Source organism: Oncorhynchus clarkii, chromosome 21 (assembly GCF_045791955.1).
Source record: "Oncorhynchus clarkii lewisi isolate Uvic-CL-2024 chromosome 21, UVic_Ocla_1.0, whole genome shotgun sequence".
NCBI classification, from domain to species: Eukaryota; Metazoa; Chordata; class Actinopteri; order Salmoniformes; family Salmonidae; genus Oncorhynchus; species Oncorhynchus clarkii.
In genome coordinates, this window is record NC_092167.1 from 11819917 (window position 1) to 11840863 (window position 20947).

A 20947-nucleotide genomic window follows, 5' to 3' on the forward strand; every position below is an offset into this window, starting at 1 on the left:
TTTCAATTGACTGATTTCCTTATATGAACTGTAACTCAGTAAAATCATTGTAATTGTTGCATGTTGTGTTCATATCTTTGCTCAGTATAAATTAGATCTGTATTTCATCTTCAATAAATTGCAAAAATCTCTGAAACATGTTTTCACTGTAATTATGGGATATTGTGTGTAGATGGGTGAGAAATCCATTTAATCCATTTTGAATTCAGGCTGTAACAACAAAATGTAGAATAAAGTCAAGAAGTAATACTTTCTGAAGGCACTGTATATCTAATTATGTTACATACTCCAGCCATACCTCAATATTGGATTATATTCTACAGTAAAACTCAAGCTTCTTTTTTTCAATAGATAGGTCTGCTGTTGAAAGCAGGAGTATCTCAGTATAATATTTGTGTGCGCATGTGCATCTACTCAGTCACAATCAATGCAATGCTGACAGTGTCCAGAAAGCTTACAGTTTGGTATGAGAGTACATAGATTTATCATACTGATACACCGAATGGCAGCAGCATATGAGGTTTAATTACAATCCATAGCATTTAGAGATCTGCACCCGTAGCTATGCTCTAATGGCTGACCTTTCTCAGTGTCCCTGGAGGAGCGGCTGGAGGAGGAAGTGATGCTGCTCAGGCTGTTGGGCCTGTTGAGGGAGCTGGAGGAGGAAGTGATGCTGCTCAGGCTGTTGGGCCTGTTGAGGGAGCTGGAGGTGGTGGAGGACGGGGTGGAGGCCGTGCTCAGGGTGGAGGTGGTCGAGGTGGTGGAGGGACGGTAGCGCTGGTAAGTCTGGAGAGAGGAGAAAGAACAGGAAGTCCAGAATGATTACAGTCTTCTGATCAAACAACCAGGGCTTGAGGAAAACTGCCAAAAATGTATCCAATTTATTTAGAAACCTCAAAAGTGATTGTCAGTTTACACATCAACAGTAAACTCATATGTTGCATTTCCAGATGGATAATAGAGCATCGTAAATAACTTGGGGAAGCCATGACATACCTCTTCAAAGCTGCGGTACCTCGACCGGTAGTCGTCCTCCTTGGTCTCACCAGTCTCCTTCTCCTCTTGCTTCTCCTTGTCTTGTTTCTCCTTCTCTTCCTTCTCCTCCTCCCGGGTCCGTGTGGGGCGGCTCCTGCCGATGGTCTTCTCTGCCTCTTGGAGGTCAGTCAGAGTCACACCCTGAGAGGAAACGGAGAGAATTTAGTGAATCTCTGACGAAAAGGGTTACAGGAGCAAATGTTTGTTATTTGGCCATTTTGATTTCCTCATGGAGAGAAAAAATACAAAATGGCAGTAATCTGCATTTTGGAAGATGAAACTGTACAACTAATTTCAGGCATTCACTTACTGCACTGTGAACATTGTGGTTATAGAAAAGTAGACAATTTACTTGGGCATTTTAAGCTGAAGCATATCTAGTTATTTCAGAAAGTATTCGTGACAGCGTGGAAAAGGACCCGCCCAGTTTCCTACAGCTTGTAAACAATCTCATTAAAACTCGCCACGCTTAGGAATGTGTGCCACTTTACACAATGTTTATGTTTCCGCAATAAAAACAAACTGGCAATAACTTCTTTTTTTTAAACAATCAGTTCAGCTATATTAGCCCAAGCCACATTATGGCAGAATACTTGATAACATGTACATTACTTTTTCTTATGACTCTTATAGTAGAGAAATGGACTAACCGCGAACCATTACAAAAGTCCAATAAGAAGTGACTCAGTTGACACCGCATTTATCGACAAGTATTTGGTTGGCCATTTAGGGCCAGTTCAGAAGCAGAGTTAGGACAGACGTCTTCACTAACCTGGGTAGACCGTCTGGACTGTCTAGCCTGTCTGGAGCGGGCTTTCCTCTGGGACTCCGACTCTTCATCCCTAACAGGCGTGAGGTACGATCTGCAACACAAACAAGGACAGGCGTGAGGTACAATCTTGAACAAAAACAAGCTAAAGCCACACGTAAGGATGAGGATGATGGACGTGGCAGTTATGAGATTGACAACTGTTCAGGTAAATAGCCTAATCTAAAATGGAAAATCTAACAGTGTTTTCTCTGCTCACTTCCATATTTGTATTGTACTATCAGCTGTGGAGATATTTATTCTCCTTTCACCTTTAATTTAGCGTCAGTCTCAAAATATTGCAAATACTAAGGGAACAACAAGACAGGTAATTGTAATGCTTTCTTTGAAGAGGGAATGTGTTCCTTCACCGCATTCAAAAATATGAATACAATCACTCGTGAGCCTTGTCTAGGCCTTGAGAAACCCCATATTCCTTATAAGGAGAACTTTCTGAAGCAGTCAGGGTTCTAGAACCCTCCCAGAACAGGTGGCTTCTTTCAGCAGCAGTGACTTCACAGGAAGACGTGCTCTTAACCCCATTCATTTTAACAGACTCCCACTCCTCCTCCTGTGTGTACACATTGTAGGAGATCACACCCAATTCTCAAGTAGAGACAATGCAATCTCAAACGGCACAGGATCCTGCTAGCTTCAAGATATTCCGCTTTCTGAGAGACGGCAGTTATTACATTGTTTCTAGTTGCATAAACAAGTGAAGAAACATGAGCTGTGTGTGAAATAGACACGGTGTGTATCAGTGACATCCTTGTTTTTCCCCCATGGGTGCACGTGTGGGCTTCCATTTCAGTGTGTGTGTGTGTATGGGCAGGGGGTGCGCGTACGTGCGCGTGTCAGACCTGCGTCTCTCCCTGCCGTCAGAGCCAATGATGGTGCCAGTAGTGGACGTGGTGGTGGTGGTAGAACCAGTGTTAATCGTAGGGATGACTGCAGCAGACTCCTTCTCCCGCTCCTTTTCCCTCTCCGCACTCTCCTCTGCCCAGTACCTGATCCACACAATTGTACACAGGACTTCAAAATATGACTAAAATGTTTTACATTCATGCGTGTAGGGTCCTCCCAGGATTTTAACACCTGTAACTGCCATTCCCAGCAATCTAGATAAAAATGGCCTTATACGATAAAATAAAAAGTAGTTATTTTTATTTTGGGAGACATTATTTGGGGGAGATCCCTGTGTGTCACATGCATGTGTTACGTGTGTGCGTACCTGCTGGTGAGGCTGGAGGATCCGGTACGGGTGGAGGAGCCCAGGCTGGAGAGCAGGCTGCGGTCACGGTGGCCGGTGGGCGAGGTAACAGACGAGGTGGTGGTGGTGCTAGTGGAGGAAGAGGTGGTCGAACCCAGGTCCTCGTGCCTCCTGCCAAAGGAACCACTGTGGATATCAGTGGAACAACAGTCAGAGAAGGAACGAGAGAACAGGAAAGAGGGAAGGAGAGTGAAAGAGGCTGGAGAGGACCCATTACCCATGCCAGGAATGACACGTTACAATCCAAAACAGTTAACACTGTGGCCTTTGAAGATGAATTCCTCTCCCATTACTGTTACCCAGTATTCCAAAATGGGGTTGATTCTCTTTAGTTAATGGGAGGGTCAAGAGAACACCAGTCACAAAGACACATGGAACTACACAACACTTATGCAGTCGAGACCAACAGACAGGTGACAGACAGACAGTGGAGGTGGATAGAGGTTCTTGTTCAGTGGGGGCTGGTGGTATACCTGCGGTAAATGCTGTAAGACTGGTAGTGGGAGGTGGGCGACTGCCAGGGTTTAGTGTTACAGGTGATAGGGTCCAAGCTGGAGGCAGACGAGGACTTGGCTGGCACGTCCCGCGTGCTGCCACTCCGCCCTAGCGTTAGCGTGTGGGACGTGCTGGCAGTGTGTGGGGGTGGGGGGAGCGAAGATAGACATGTTAGCAAGGGGGCACACCACACACATTTATATAAACACACACACACATAAAAACTAAGCTCTGATACACTTGGTCCACGTCTTGGTTTCTTGAGCCATAGAGATGGATTCTGGATTATGTCATTTTGGAACCTTGCAGGCTGTAAGAACGTGACAATGGCAGATTGTAATGTGGAACCTGGTGTGTAGTATAGAGAAACTAAAAGCACAGAAACCTGACAGGACTAGTACAGTCATGCAGGAGACTGGCGTTTGTGACGGAGGCGTCGGACTGACTTGCACAGCTTTTCTCAGTAGATGTTTGCATGTACATGCACTGCTTTCAAATGGGACATTAGCATTGAGCAAAACTACTAAGTGTGAACTAAAAAGTGTAACTGGATATGTCCACAACATTATTAGTAAGTCCAGAAATAGTACTGAATGAATGATGCGCTGATCTGGTGTAGGGAGTCGGTCACGTTAAGGACCATGAGGGGTAGCATGTAGTGAAGCGTGGCAAACCTGCGCTGATAGCTGGGTGTTGTTCGATTGGTGGAAGCGCTTCCTTCACTGTTCTTCAGCTCATCGTCCCAGCGTCTCCTGGTGTAGGAGCCGCTACGTACCAGACTAGCAGCAGAGTCCCTGGGATTGGAACCACACACACTACAATAGCACCCAGGGATCCACAATATACAGGCAAGGACCAGCAGCTGTGTGCTACAACAAGTAAACACTGGATAAATCCTAAAATGTGTCTAAAATGGAAAATCAGTAATGACTAACAAAGTATCAATGACCGATATTTGTAACATATTTGAGATATTGTCCATCTGATTGATGCTGGTCAAATGTGAACAGTGAGAATATCATTTTCCAGTAACTAATTCCTACACGTCATAGAAATATGTATGAGCCCACTTTTTTAATCTGTAGATTTTTCCATTGTAAACTGAAGTACTCAGAGGCAGCAGAGCAGCTACATAAAGACAACATGCAGTGCTGCTTTGGGCCTGTAACACACAGCAGTGAACAGCAGGTGGTGCTCCTGTCTATGCACTTTTCCCTTCAGAGGGACCACGCTGGCACTTCACCTGTTCTCCTTCTCGTCAATGTCCGATGTACTGGCCAGTCTCCTGGGGATGGTGGGGGCAACGTAGGCAAGTCTGGTTCCTTTGTCTTTTTCCTGCACATGAAACATTAGGAGCTCAAGCAAATGGCTCAAAACACAAACTACATCTACTAACATTCTTCACACATTGTCCCCCAGCCAACAAACCAGTCTCTGTCGACGGTGGATTTCAACTTCATGCAAATTTAAGACAGTCTGGAACGGTGATACGGTTATATGTCCATCCACTTCATCTTAATATACACACACTTCAATGTGTTCAAAGCAGTTGGACATAACATGATTTGAAACAGATGTCATCAAATATCAGCACTATTGACTAGGCTAGACAGGGACACATTGTTATAGTAGGGGCACTGAGTGGGTCCTATAGGGACATACAGTAAGTATATTATATAGGGTCAGCACTAATGACAAGCTCAGATAGGGACACATTATGACGGGTCCGACAGCGTGGTGTTAAGTTAGCTACTGACCTTCTCTTTGTCCTTGTTGTCCAGGGAGGAGGAGAGGCGGGGGCTGGAGGCCGAGCGCATCACCCCGGCCGTGTCCTTCTCCTTCTGGGCCTCCTTAGTGGCCGTGATCTCCGCCAGCGCCCCGTAGCTGCCCGTCTTCCTCAGACCCAGGCGCCACGACGCCGGGGACTCGTCCGATTTCTTAGTCTTGTCATCCTCCTGTTTATCTTTAGGGGAGACCTCTTTAGGAGAGACCTTACCGGCAGGCGACACCTGCTGGGCCACCTGGGGGAGAGAGAGAGAGGAGAGGGGTTAGTGGTTAGCCGTTAGCAAAGACACGTTAATAAGGGGGGTTTATACAGAGAGCAGACGAAGGCAGCAGTCCGGGGATTAGTTTTCTGAGGTGAAGAACACAGAGCAGTCCACAGAGGTTAATCAAGAGGTCAAAAAGCAAAGGAGTTTTGGTGTAGAATGAATCTGCAGAGGCTACGGTCTGATCTATGGCAGCACTTGATAACGTGTCATGGATTGACAACAAATTTAAGGGGGATGTTTGAGTAGGGGCGCATGTTGGGGGGGGGGGCGGAGGTCTGGAGACAACAAGTGACTTGCACCCCTAGAAATAATATAACCACATCTAGGTCGACTGCTCCCTTCAAAAAGAGACCTTGGTCTCAATGGGACTCCCTGCTAAAATAAAGGTAAAATAAATAAACTCTGGTACTAGACTTTTGACTGAGGGACAGAGTACCGACTCCTTAATCTTAGCAGCAGTGGCAGGCCTAGAATCAGACACTAAAGAGACTAAACACTGTTCACTGAAACTCCAGTTAGTGATTAAGTCCTCACACAAGCCTTGGGAACATGGTTACACTGCACACATAATGGCTACAGAAACATCAAATAGACCACACTAGTTGGAGCACATGAGCCACAGACACACAGAGAAAGCATTATAGGACAGTGTGTTTGAAGACCCATGCAGAAAATAAATGTTTTGGCGGGGGGGGGGGCTGTCACTATGTTAGCAAGAGTGTTGACTGGATGGGCTATTGAAGTCAGGTGATTAGGCAAGTTGTCATTTGGTGCGGCGGTAACAAGGGCAGGGTAACTAATAACTCTGGAACACACCAATGCCTCACCATGGGTTTTTTGGGCACAAGAGAAATGCCAGTTTTGCGCAAGCCTTGACGCCACAATGCAGGACAGCTTGGCTCCGCCACAGGCATGAGGGCAGTAATATAATCAGACTAAAGCCAATCAAGACAAGAGCCATGATGAGAAAGGGGCGGACAGAGAGAAAGAGACAAATGGAGTGGGAGAGAGAGAAACAGAGTAGAGAGAGAGAAGCAGCAAAGATAGACAGTTCCTAGCACAGAGAGACAAAGATATATTTTAAGGCCTGATCACACCAAACAATGTCTGACAAGGGGGTCAATCGTTTCTATTGGTTGAGTGAGTGACAGCTCTCGCAGGACACAAGAGGCATTTTGAAAAGAAGACGATGCTAGTCTCAAAGCAGACATTGTTAATTGTTTTGGTCACTCTCGTTAGACAGAAGACATTGTGTTGTGTGTGCGCTAGGCATTAAAGCAGGAGGGGAATAAGAGCATTTCTACAACAGAGATAACAGGAAATATGGATAACTGGGATAGTGATGGGTATATTTCATAGTCTGGACTTCAGCTTGAATGCAGAGTCCTCCACAAAGAAAATGCAATCAGATGGGAGGATATATCCAACGGGAGAAATTTCCTTGGGCACATAACATCAACTTGAAGGGAAAACGTGACTGTTTTCAACAAAACGTAAACTTCAACAAAACGTAAAAACAGAAGTAGTATAGACCAGGTATTGTTTGTAGCAGGTATTTTTTCTAGTTTAATGATACTGTGCCAGTGGTGTTGACATTTAAAGTAAGAGTAGTTTGTAGTATCATTAGGATAATGTTGCGCAAGTCCATTGCCTCAGTTCTTATGAGGGAATAAAGCAGAAGTGCCCTCTAAAGAGTAACAGGCCTGCACTGAGAGACAGTATATGGACGGAGGTCACTGAGTACATTGTCAGCTCCAACGCCACATCTGCACTGCAGAGGGCAGCAGACAAAGGGAAACTGGGGTCATTTTTGAAAGAAATTCCCATCCTCATGGTGTCTTGTAATAATCAACACTGCTAAAATATTTGACTGATGACCTTACCTGTGTCCTTCCAGGGGTCAACAGTGTGCCATTAACAATGTCGAGCAAAGCTACCCACCCCCATGTACAACCACTGCTATGCCCTCAGACAACCCATCAAACAAGCAAAGCGTTAATACAGGATTCAGATTGAATCGTACTACACCGGCTCTGACGCTCGTCGGATGTGGCAGGGCTTGAAAACTATTACGGACTACAAAGGGAAACACAGATGCGAGGTGCCCAGTGACGTGAGCCTACCAGACGACCTAAATGCCTTTTCTGCTCACGTTGAGGCAAGCAACACTGAAGCATGCCCGAGAGCACCAGCTGTTCTGGATGACTGTGTGATAACGCTCTCGGTTGTCGATGTGAACAAAAACAGGTCAACATTCACAAAGCCGCTGGGCCAGACGGATTACCCGGACGTGTACTCAAAGCATGCACGGACCAACTGTCAAGTGTCTTCACTGACATTTTCAACCTCTCCCTGACCAAGTCTGTAATACCTACATGTTTCAAGCAGACCACCAAAGTGCCCAAGGAAGCGAAGGTAACCTGCCTAAATGATTACCGCCCCATGGCACTCATGTTGGTAGCCATGAAGTGCTTTGAAAGGTTGGTCATGGCTCACATCAACAGCATCCTCCCAGACACCCTAGACCCACTCCAATTTGCATACCGCCCCAACAGATGACGCAATCTCAATCACACTCCACACCACTCTTCCTCACCATGACAAAAGGAACACCTATGTGAGAATGTTGTTCATCGACTACAGCTCAGCATTCAACACCATAGTGCCCACGAAGCGCATCACTAAGCTAAGGACCCTGGGACTAAACACCTCCCTCTGCAACTGGATCCTGGACTTCCTGATGGGCCACCCCCAGGTGATAGGAGTAGGCTGTCAGACAAGTCTGTTACACTGATCCTTAACAATGGGGCCCCTCAGGGGTACTTAGTACCCTCCTGTATTCCCTGTTCACCCACGACTCCATGGCAAAACACAACTCCAGCACTTTCATTAAGTTTCCTGACGACACAAGTGGTAGGCCTGATCACCGACAATGAGACAGCCTATAGGGAGGTCAGAGAACTGGCAGTGTGGTGCCAGAACAACAACCTCTCCGTCAATGTGTGCAAGACAAAGCAGCTGATCGTGGACCACAGGAAAATAAGGGCCAAACAGGCCCCCCATTAACATCGCCGGGGCTGTAGTGGAGCGGGTCGAGAGTTTCAAGTTCCTTGGTGTCCACATCACCAACAAACTATCATGGTCCAAACATACCAAGACAGTCAAAGAGGGCATGACAAAACCTTTTCCCCTCAGGAGACTGAAAATATTTGGCATGGGTCCTCAGATCCTCAAAAAGTTCAAAAGTTCAGCTGCACCATGGAGAGCATCCTGCCTGGTATGGAAACTGCTCAGCATCTGACCATAAGGCGTAACAGAGGGTCGTGAAAACAGCCCTGTACATCACTGGGGATAAGCTTCCTGCCATCCAGGACCTATATAATAAGCGGTGCCAGAGACTCCAGTCACCAAAGTTATAAACTGTTCTCTCTGCTACCGCACAGCAAGCGGTACCGGAAGGCAAAGTCTAGGACCAAAAGGCTCCTCAACAGCTTCTACCCCCAAGCCATTTGAGTGCTGAACAATTCATAAAAATCACCCCCCCCCCAGTAAAGTCCACGCGTGTCACGGTAAAGTCCACGCGTGTCACGGTAAAGTCCACGCGTGTCACGGTAAAGTCCACGCGTGTCACGGTAAAGTCCACGCGTGTCACGGTAAAGTCCACGCGTGTCACGGTAAAGTCCACGCGTGTCACGGTAAAGTCCACGCGTGTCACGGTAAAGTCCACGCGTGTCACGGTAAAGTCCACGCGTGTCACGGTAAAGTCCACGCGTGTCACGGTAAAGTCCACGCGTGTCACGGTAAAGTCCACGCGTGTCACGGTAAAGTCCACGCGTGTCACGGTAAAGTCCACGCGTGTCACGGTAAAGTCCACGCGTGTCACGGTAAAGTCCACGCGTGTCACGGTAAAGTCCACGCGTGTCACGGTAAAGTCCACGCGTGTCACGGTAAAGTCCACGCGTGTCACGGTAAAGTCCACGCGTGTCACGGTAAAGTCCACGCGTGTCACGGTAAAGTCTACACTTGTAGACCAGAGCTCCTGTTCTTCAACTAATCGTAACTCTCACGCCCCCTGGGCCTCTGACATTTGTTACGGTTCACAGTGTACCGCAGGAGGCAACAACACCTACCCAAGTGTTGTACTCTTCATGTGACCAGCAACAAATCCCAGGTAACCCCCTTTATGTAAACCCTGTGTAACTTGAGCCAAGCGTGAAGCGTGGGTTTGTGTTAAAGCTTTAACTAAACAGACATGGAATTATATTGATCTGTATACCATTTCAGGGCCTCGAGTAAACTTAGCTCAGGCGTAGCTATGTATCCCGGTTTACAGGTTACGTCTGAAAGCATCAGCGGTTAAACCTTCCTTTTAGGTTCTATAACAAACTTCTGGGACACGGAACCACTTGGTCAGTCATGTGACTCCAGAAAGAGTTATTCAGTAGAGGGAGCGGTAAAGGCGTGATAAACTCTCTGCAGAAGAGGCTGACGATGACTAGTGGAGGACTTCAGTGGACCTATCCACCAGGCCGTACCTTCTTGACAGGCGAGGTGAGAGTCACCTGGTTAGTGGGGCTGGTTGGGGAGGTGGACACCGTAACGCTGGTCGGCGTTGGCACCACAGCAGTGCCGTTACTGTTGCTCACAGGGACAGGCGTCTTGCTCTTGTCTGGAGGGGAGGAAGAGCGGGGCTAGTATGAGTTACTGATGCATAAAAAAAAACTGGTTTATACTTCATCTAACCACATGCCTGTAGACCATTAAAATGCATCAAGCGTTTCTTGGCAAAAAAATTATGAAAACGATACTCAGGAAGACTGTCGTCTGCAGACCGCCATTGCAACTGTTGTTTGTAAGATATGGTCTGATTAGCTGTCTTTTAGACATAGCTTTTTAGTACTAAAATAATTTAAAAAATGGATGGGCTTGTTGGTGTTAAAAATAGAGCAGGTATGCTTGTTTGACCATATTTTGTTGATGTAATGCAGACTGTCATTTTTGTGTTTATACTTTTTCATAAAGATGCACGACCATAGGTGATGTCACAGACAAGTGTTTATGATGTCATTGCAACAAGTATGTACAGACACGGTTCAAAAGAGTACGTCTACGACACACTACAACATTTACAAATCAGTTCAACTAATGTAGACAGGGTCTAAGGTCTTCTTCAGAAATCAGGTCAAGGTTTAGAAACACCCTGCCTGCCATTGTACCATTACAGTAGGTTGAACGTACCGGCTTCAGTCTCAGACTCCGAGTCTTCCTCCTCTTCCTCCTCGCTGGAGCAGCTGGACTCCTGGTCCTTCTTGCCCTCCTCTTCCTCGTCCACCTTCTCCGGTTCCAGGGTCTCGATGCGCGGGGCGGGCTTCTCGGGCTCCAAGAGGAGGGTCTCTTTGCTGGAACACACAATGTTTGGTACCTTGTCTGCATGGATTCATTATTATTAAACTACAAAGATATGTGCACCATTTCAGAGCAACACCCATAAACCTGCATATTATCAGGGTGCCTCAATTACTTAGAGATACTTTCAATGTACTGAATACTTAAAACATGAACTTAACTCTATATAGCGGGGGTACCGGCACAGACTTTCTGTGCAGTGGGCACCGGTTAGTCGAGGTAATATGTACAAGTAGGTAGAATTATTAACGTGACTATGCATAGATAACAGAGTGGAGCAGCAGTGTAAAAGAGGCGGTAGGCGACCTACCCTGGGGTTAATTCATAAAAGACAATCCATTACATGACTGTATTTCACTGAGTGACTACCTAATGTCACCCCATTTCCCCCCCAACCAGGACATTTACCTCTTAATGGATTTCAGATTTTGATTGTTGTCCCCAGTGGTCGTCGTTTCTATCAAGGGAGACTTAACATCCTTCTTTTCACTATTGAGCTGCAACGGGAGAAAAACATTAAATAATTGAAGGCAGTGAGCACCCTAACACTATAAATTTAAAATATATATATTTTTAGACAAAGTCTGATTTGATCAAGGGCCTCTGCTACAATAACACCTGCAAGGCATATACCAGTGACTCTCAGTTTCACTTTTGAAAGCTTTAAACGCAGGTTATGCAGTTCATCCAGGCTCAAATGAAAGCGCTTATGTAAGCATTAGCCACACACTGGCTTACCAGATTCTGCTTTTTCTGTAATTCCTCTAAGTAGCCAAGGACATCTTCATCTGCAACATCAAAAGCAGTCTGACCCTGAGGAGGAAGCACACAATTCTCAGAACTAGTGTTATGAGAAGAGCACATACGTGCAGTACAGAACATGCTCCATATCCAACTGAACCTTAGAGGGTATGGATAGAGGATAGAGACTCCGTAGAAGTACTACCCACCACTTTATTGATAAGGTCCATGTCACACAGGTTCTCCACCAGTATCTTGCAGGCCTCCTCTTTGCCCCAATGTGAAGCAGCATGGAGCGGGGTCCAGCCGTCAAAGTCTTTAATATTTACATCATACCCTGCTTGGATTAAAAGCCTGGGGGGCGCAGGGGGAGGGGGACAAAAATAGTGATTATGAGATTTAGCTAATCTTGTTCTTTTGGATTTGGTGCTGCAACCTAATCTTATCAGTCGTTGCCAGTGTCCAGGCTTTTGTTACTGTGCCAGCATTATGGCTGCATTTCGTATTAGTTCGGCAAAAACAGAACCCAAAGACACAAATAAACCAAAAAGTATTCCATCAACTATTTGCATAAGTGCAAATACATTCGTGCAAAAGGTTTAAGAACCCTATTTCAGTCAATAAACGTCTTGCAGGACAGGAAAAATGTTGACCTTGAGTATCTGGTCCTCAACATGGTAAGTGTTAGTGTTAGCCAACTATGGCAGTGGAGTGTGTGGGAGACTTCGTTGGCTGCATTCCCAGGAGCAGATGGACAGGGTGCTGCAGTCCCTCCCTTAGGCAGTCTGTCTGTACTGACAGGCCAGAGATTGGCTCTTGATAACCACTGACACAGTAATGAAGTAAAATCCCACAAGGGACATGGCTATAAGTAGAATCCACTTAACAAATATCTAACGACAACATGTAAGTGGAAATCTCTTTTAAATCAGCATTAATAAAGGTGATAAGTCTATAATATAAAGGAATCCAACGATGGGCTACGGCTTGTTAGAGGTAAAGGCGAGGTAAGGAGTCTGGACTTACTTTAAAACCTCAGCGTATCCCTTGGCGGCGGCCACGTGGAGTGCGGTCCCCCCGGACTTGGCGTGTCGGACGTCGTTGATGGTTCCGCTGTTGAGCCACTGCCGGGCGTCCCTCAGCATGATCCGCTCCTCCTCCTTCCTGGCCGCCTCGATGTCCACGCCTGGTGAGGGCGAAGTGTAACGGTGACCACTGTTAGTCTGGCCTCAGTGGATTAACTGCTACTTAAAAAGAGGCATGTCCCTATAAACACTGGAGATTATCTAGGCTACAAAAGAGCAGTAGAAGGCAGAAACTGTTAGGAAATAAATGCTGCCTGTCTGCCATTCAACCCCAGGGAACTAACATCACAATATTACAGAAGTGATTCAAAGACAAAAATGGAACCCTGAAATTAGCTGAAAATGGCCACATCACATACACATGCTTGCCACACATGGCCTTAAGTGAATGAGTTGAAGGCTCACACTCAAATGGGGAACTACAGTCCAGAGTTTCATTTGAAACCAACAATGGATGAAAAGTCAATGAGTCTGATACCCTTTACACAGCAGAAATCTGACCTGGAATATTACACAACAGGCTAAATGTCCCTATGGTTTACACAGTGTTGTAAGCGAGCTATGGACATTTGGCATACTTTGTATGGCGAGGTGTCAAAATCCAAGCCATGTAGGCATATAGTTTAAGCAAATAATCCACTTGTGGTTGTGCAAAGTGAGTGGGAGCAAAGCTAGCACTCTTTTCCATAGACTAGAGGCCTCTGACCTCTGACAAATTGCTTATTTCAATATTTTGTCCATGTTATCACTGCTCTGGGACTGATAGCAAACACAGTAAGTTTTCCATGTGGGTCAGTATGTCTAAGGTATGGGCCGGCATTATACAGGATACAGGCTGTTGCAGGAACAGGCGTGTACTGTCTTGCCGACACTCGACTGGAACCCGAGACGGCTGAAATTTGGAGCAACTGGTGAAGGCGTGTCTGACTTCTCAGCTGTGAGTTGATATGCTCATTGTTTATGTAGTTGAGCACTAAGTGCTCTGGGGTGGAAGCCAACACTTCAGCTGATCCTATAGGTTTTGGGTTTCTCGTATGATGCACAATCATCCCTCAGCTCCTGGAAAAACAGCTGGACTTTCTTTTTCTATCCATTCATGAAATTACTTTATTTGTCCATTTATGAGAAAGTAAAGCAGCATTAAAAAATAAAAAATTGACTAAGATCGAACATAAGGTCCAGGAATAGTTGATTTTATTCAAAAACAGATCCGACATTAGTTAAATCAGCGCTGGTTCAGTGCCTTGTTAACACTACCTGTCATTGTTGATGAGATTACCGAGTTGAAGTGTGACTAATTAAAAAGGACAAAAGAAGATTCCAACTGTCTGACAGTGTGTTAGGCTGGATGAACAGGGAGCAGTTTACTCCAGCCAGAGGTTCTGGCCTGGCGCCAGCGAAGGAGAACAAGGGACGTAGATCTGTCAGCTAGGGGACCGTGGCAAAAATTCCTGCACAAATTCACTGACAGAACGCCGCTTGTCTGCATGCTGCGTTTCAATCGTGGGAAGAAATTAAGACGACTCGGAAAATGGTCTGAAACTGACTCCTGGCTACCCAAGAACCAATCCTGCTGCACAGTCCATCTAGTTTGGTTTTACTTTCATATTGTGCAGTAAGAGTTAATGGTTATGACAAAAATACTTCTAGCTAAACTATAAGCCTTTGCATTGAGTTTCCCATCCCTTTCATCAACGACACCTTGGGTCACTAGGATGTCTGGCTGCATGGAATAAACAAGCTCCATTTGAAAGGGGGATGGGTGTGGCTCCACGAGTCAAATCCCTGACTCACTGCATAAATGAATGGTCCAATGAAACAGATTTTTCCAATACAGAAGTGAATCAATGGGTTCAGGCTGGTCTTGGGGGGAGATGGCACCATGGCTTCAGTGTTCTGCAATGCTTTGCCCTTTAGTCCAGTCCATGTGATGCCATTACAGTGTAATACACAATGCCCTGCTGTCATAATGGATCTCAATTAGTCCTTTATTCTGCTGGGCTGCCGCGCATGCAGCCTGTGGAACGGGTGGACTGTGGTACAAAAGGTGAGATGTCCACAACCTCACAGATGCATGTTTTACAAATGCACCAGCAAGGCAGGGGAACTATTAGTCAAGGCATTATCAAAATTACTATCCCTGCAGTAATTGGCCTGTATGAATGTTTATTGCATCTGTTACAATAGGGCCCATCGCTTACTAGAGAGCAGGGGATTTAAGGAGTAGCCTGTACTGGTTCTAGAAAAAGGCAGGGAGACTAATAGATCCTAAGTAGGACTACAAAACAGCAGCCTGGTGGAGGAACTGGACACATTCAAAGCTGCTTTTTCAAGAGAAAATTGCACCTTCTACCGGGACGCTGAGAAAATAAATAGAGAAAAGCCAGTAGACCAGAAAACTGACTGGATGAGGACTGAATCACTCTCCCTCCCTCCCCCTCTCTCAAAGCTAGGCCTACATATGGTCTGGTAAAGCCAAAATGGAAAATATCCCAAAGAATCTGACCTGGCGCAAACATGAGAATCCTCTGAGGAAATTCGCCTGGACCTCTGAGGATGAGATAACACAGGACTAAATTCAGTGAAGGGAAAACCTGCTGACTAGCCAAAACTAAATTACCCCAAGACATTGATCAGAGACAGCCCTTATGGGCAGTTATAGAGGTAGTGGGTGGGGGCCTAGTCACCTAATGTCTGTGAGGCAGAGGGGATCTGAAGGTGGAGCCATCTGCGCGGGAATGGTGGTGGCTCCTAACGAGTTTAACACCATGATTAAGGTCTCTCTTTAGAGAGGAGACCATGAGACAGGAAGAGAAAAATCACATTAAGCATACAGAGGGAGCTGCACAACACTGTTACATAACTGTACCTTACTGAACACGGAGAACAGAGAGCTGCTCTAGCCATTATTGTGGTAAGGTCAAAAACAATGCGCATGAATTCATTCCCTACATGATGTTACATCTAACAGCCTGAGCATTACACTCATGCTGCAACTCCGCTGCAAACTAAATTGCCAGTGTAACTGCCCATCGACCCAAAAAAATGTGGCATCACTGATCAGATACAGCCAGGAGGGAGAAACACTTTGCATATTAAAAAGGCCCAGTGGTCAGATGTCTGTCATATGACTGATGGTAAATGCAGTAGAGGTCGACCGATTATGATTTTTCAACGCCGATGCCGATTATTGGAGGACCAAAAAAAAAAGCCAATACCGATTAAATCGGCCGATTTGTTTTTATTTGTAATAATGACTATTACAACAATACTGAATGTACACTTATTTTAACTTAATATATTACATCAATAAAAATCAATTTAGCCTCAAGTAAATAATGAAACATGTTCAATTTGGTGTAAATGATGCAAAAACAAAGTGTTGGAGAAGAAAGTAAAAGTGCAATATGTGCCATGTAAGAAAGCTAACGTTTAAGTTCCTTGCTCAGAACATGAGAACATATGAAAGCTGGTGGTTCCTTTTAACATGAGTCTTCAATATTCCCAGGTAAGAAGTTTTAAGTTGTAGTTATTATAGGAAGTATAGGACTATTTCTCTCTATACCATTTATATTTCATTAACCTTTGACTATTGGATGTTCTTATAGGCACTTTAGTATTGCCAGTGTAACAGTATCTCTTCCATCCCTCTCCTCGCTCCTACCTGGGCTCGAACCAGGAACACATTGACAACAGCCACCCTCGAAGCAGCGTTACCCATGCAGAGCAAGGGGAACAACCACACCAAGTCTCAGAGCGAGTGACGTTTGAAACGCTATTAGCGTGCACCCAGCTAACTAGCTAGCCATTTCACATCGGTTACACCAGCCTAATCTCGGGAGTTGATAGGCTTGAAGTCATAAACAGCTGCTGGCAAACGCACAAAAGTGCTGTTTGAATGAATGCTTACGAGCCTGCTGGTGCCAACCACCGCTCAGTCAGGCTGCTCTATCAAATCATAGACTTAGTTATAACATGATAACACAGAAATACAAGCCTTATGGTTGAATCCGGAAACTCTCGAAAACAAGATGTTTATTCTTTCAGTCAAATACGGAACCGTTCCATATTTTATCTAACGGGTGGCACCCATAAGTCTAAATATTGCTGTTACATTGCACAACCTTCAATGTTATGTCATAATTACATAACATTCTGGCAAATTAGGCAGCCCAAACTGCTGCATATACACTGACTCTGCGTGCAATGAACACAAGAGAAATGACACAATTTCGCCTGGTTAATATTGGCTGCTAACCTGGGTTTCTTTTAGCTAAAAATGCAGGTTTAAAAATAGATACTTCTGTGTATTGATTTTAAGAAAGGCATTGATGTTTATGGTTAGGTACACATTGGCGCAACGATACGCACCGCATCGATTATATGCAACGCAGGACACGCTAGATAAACTAGTAATATTAATCATGTGAAGTTAACTAGTGATTATGATTGATTGATTTTATAAGATAAGTTTAATGCTAGCTAGCAACTTACCTTGGCTGCATTCACGTAACATGCAGGCTCCTCGTGAGTGCAATGAGAGGCAGGTGGTTAGAGCGTTGGACTAGTTAACTGTAAGGTTGCAAGATTGAATCCCTGAGCTGACAAATCTGTCGTTCTGCCCCTGAACAAGGCAGTTAACCCACCGTTCCTAGGCAGTCATTGAAAATAAGAATGCGTTCTTAACTACTCATATATACCCATTTTAAAAATAAAATACATTTTTAAAAAAAATAGGGTAAATCGGTGTCCAAAAATTCCGATTGTTATGAAAACTTGAAATCGGCCCTAATTTTAAAAAAATAAAATAAAAAAAAATTGGCCATTCCGATTAAATCGGTCAACCTCCAAAATGCAGTGGTGTGCAACATTGTGATGCTGCAGGCAGGGGTTTATGTGTCTGACAGTAAGGGATCTTGGGAACTGGCCTACTGACGCACCGCTTCAAAGCCGTAGACTGCGTATCCATCAAGCCCGGAAAACGAAGGCTGAAAGCTGCAGTCTGCCGTGAGATGTGCGGGGCTCCTGTGGGATAAGCCGCCGCCTCCGTTATATAATACTCTTAAGTAGCGTAGCATGCTAACAAACAGCAGGAGAGGTCATAACTGCTGAATGAATTCTGCACATTCAGCCCTTAGGACTGGAGTGCTAAAAGGATAGGGCTCTGACCACCTCAGCCAAGCCCTGCTCCAGGTCCCTCCACTGCTGCCTTCACCTCATACCCAGACCTGGATCATGTTACTGGGTCTAGTCTGGTTCTACTTAAGGCGGGGCTGTATAGCATATTTTACTACATGCCATTATTGCAGAATGAACCGGTTTGAGTTTGTACTTTACCTACTATAAGGGTATTTGAATGTTTGGTTTGTTAAAATGTGATATGCTGTGTGTAACGTCCATTTTTATAGTTTATACGCTACTTTAGTCATCCCCCTCATCTCTCTCCGTGCCACTTTCCACACAGACTTAGCCCAGCCCACTGTCACTCAAGGAGCACTTTGTTGTTGCTTGACCGAGACACATAGGGCGCGTTCGGAGTAGATAGCCAGAGTGAATTTACGATGTGCCAAAGTTCAGAATAACTGATGAACTTACGAACGCTCAATAACCGTTGAATATGTCCGGCGTCAGTAAACATCGGACAAAAGCGTAATTAAATTCTTAGTCACCAACACTCTGGGTAACATGAAAACAGCTTAACCAGCTCTACTAGGGCAAGTAAAAAGGTTGACTGAGGTGTTCTCATTCATGTCTGGAATTAGCTAGCAAGCTAACTTTAGCCAGTTCGCTTAGGCACTTGACTGCCATTGTGATGTCAGAACGCTCAGATCAACCATACTCCTCAACCAGAGTATCCAGTGTGCGCTCGAAATGCTCAGAGAGCGAAACGCTCCGAATTTACGAAATGGACAAATCTGACAACGCTCTGAATTTACGAACACCCAGAGCGCGCTGAGCACTCTGGCACTCGAGTTAACTTTAAGGGTGTGTTCGTAAATTAAGTCTGCATTGGTTCCTACCCTGTCAACTCCTCATTGTCATGTCAAACACACTTCAAAATGCCCACTATTATTTATATTCTAACTATAGAATTAGAATAATTATTCTATTTCCATGATTCCAACAGTTTACCTAAGTCAAATCGCAGTTGCAACATTTGTTTACAAAAATAAGGCCTAGATTTTTTGCCCATATCTTGCAGCCCTTATGTGGCAGTGGGGAAATTCTCAAATGAGAGCAGGAAATGCAGAAATTGGTGAAAGTGTAGGATTTCTTTTTTAGGTTGAAGAACAGTATAAAACAGAATGGAGAAAGACCCATTGAAATCACTTAGAATGTATGTGTTGCCACTGTAGGGTCACACACTACCCATAAAGCAAAAGTAGAACTTTAATTCAAAAGCAACATCAGCATAAAAAAATGACTGATGTGATATTTTGGCATATCGCCCAGCCCTAGTTCTACTCGTCTACACCTCAGGGGAGGAGCAACCTAAGCAGACAAGGGTGCAAATAACAGAGGGGGCTGTCTGACAAGCTAAGCTGCTACCTAACTTCTAATTATGTCTGGTGGCTAACAATGTAAACAGTGCAAAGGTGTCCAGCCACACTTAGTGGATTTGAAGAGAGCTGCATTTGGAATGACTACTAGGTGACGAAGTAAAGAGACGGGATGAAAAGAGGAGAGCGCCACAATCTGCCGACAACGTAGCGGCATCATGAGCAGAGGAGTGGTTCATCCCCGGGGCCATTAGCCTGTCTGAACAAGGCCTCCCACCGGAGGGGACGGGTACACGTCATCATATCAAGAACACACAGGGTCAAAAATAGAAAAACCCTTCCATCCAGTTTAGAATCATCACAAAGAGAAACCCAGAGTTTAAGTGGATGGCATTAATCTCCATTATGTAACTTCTCCGAGGCAAAGCGTCACAGCTGCTGGGACTGGGTCTCACTTTATTTCATAAATACTTTGACACAGTACACGCATGTTATACCTGGATATCATGTACGTAAGCATGGTATTGGGTGAAGTAGTGAAGGGGGAGTTAGACCAGACCAGTGAGCTTGTTGGACGTATAGGCTGCAGTGCTATTGAACCAAGCTGAGTGCACGCCACTGGAGGCCTGCCTGATATGAACGGAGGCCACAGCGGCCTAGATGCATGTGCCACGATCCATTTCACACACACACACACACCAACTCTCCTCCCTTAACTGTCTATTTGGAGAGGCAGTGCATAACTGCCTAGTCTATAGCAAACAATGATGCTAGCGAAGTAGCAGCACTCATGTCATTAAAAAGTAATCTATTTTGAAAACATAATGAAAAACATTCCCATTGTCGTTTTAGGCACTTCCCTTCCAATCACAGACGTGAAAAGCCCCATTAATGATATGCTTGGTGGACAATGTTTGACTGGCAATGGTTCAACTGAAAGCAGAAGTGAAAGTTGTTGTTGACTAGCAGGTCAGTGTGGGGCAGACAGTGAGTCAGTGCTGCGGTCCATCTGTACCTTGTCGGTTGATCTCATTCTTCAGGAGCTCCTCCATGGCCTCCTCCTCAGCGATATCCAGTGGTGTCTCCCCCTCACTGTTCACCACCCCCACACTGGCTCCCTTGCCAATCAGATACCTGCACAAACACACACACTTACTTAGGACAGGTAAGTAGTAGTCCAAATAGTATTAGTAACATTCAGTAGTAGTAAATTAAATTCTTCACTGACTCAATATGTATGGATCAAGTCTCTTATTTAACCCAGGTGAATACAGGTTCAATCAAAATGCCTAGGAAATCATGTATTCCAATGTATTAGGCCTATATAAAGCTACTGCTTTAGGCCTATGACAAGTTTGAAAACAAAAAATGGCACTAATTCTAGCAAGACACATTTATGAGGATTGGAAAATAGATGCATTTACCAATTACCATAACGGTCAATAATGTGTTCCCTTCACCTGCAGGGAAACAGTCAAGTGAATATATTATGAAAACCTATACGTCATAACCGGGGATTCAGTTAGGAAAATGTGGTGCCGGACATTTGACCGGCA

The 20947-nt window shown here is 45.0% G+C and overlaps 1 protein-coding gene across 14 annotated transcripts in view; it reads right to left on the reverse strand.

Annotated features, from left to right (window-relative positions):
- The window catches only part of LOC139378533 (protein phosphatase 1 regulatory subunit 12A-like), a 62957-nt gene that overhangs the window by 17369 nt on the left and 24641 nt on the right, over positions 1-20947 (reverse strand). For 4 of the 14 annotated variants that reach the window (XM_071120797.1, XM_071120800.1, XM_071120798.1 and 1 more), the window contains exons 3-17: positions 20407-20525; positions 12833-12992; positions 12016-12160; positions 11804-11878; positions 11474-11562; positions 10898-11058; positions 10195-10328; positions 5366-5629; positions 4852-4943; positions 4283-4402; positions 3075-3239; positions 2704-2850; positions 1808-1898; positions 997-1176; positions 582-786 (exon numbers count right to left, since the gene is read on the reverse strand). In XM_071120797.1, the coding sequence (XP_070976898.1) occupies positions 582-786; positions 997-1176; positions 1808-1898; positions 2704-2850; positions 3075-3239; positions 4283-4402; positions 4852-4943; positions 5366-5629; positions 10195-10328; positions 10898-11058; positions 11474-11562; positions 11804-11878; positions 12016-12160; positions 12833-12992; positions 20407-20525 (2147 nt within the window). Of the gene's footprint in view, positions 1-581; positions 787-996; positions 1177-1807; positions 1899-2703; positions 2851-3074; positions 3240-3586; positions 3740-4282; positions 4403-4851; positions 4944-5365; positions 5630-6486; positions 6595-10194; positions 10329-10897; positions 11059-11473; positions 11563-11803; positions 11879-12015; positions 12161-12832; positions 12993-20406; positions 20526-20947 lie in introns of all 14 variants that reach the window. The other 10 variants (XM_071120795.1, XM_071120791.1, XM_071120792.1 and 7 more) reach the window with 6 other exon arrangements.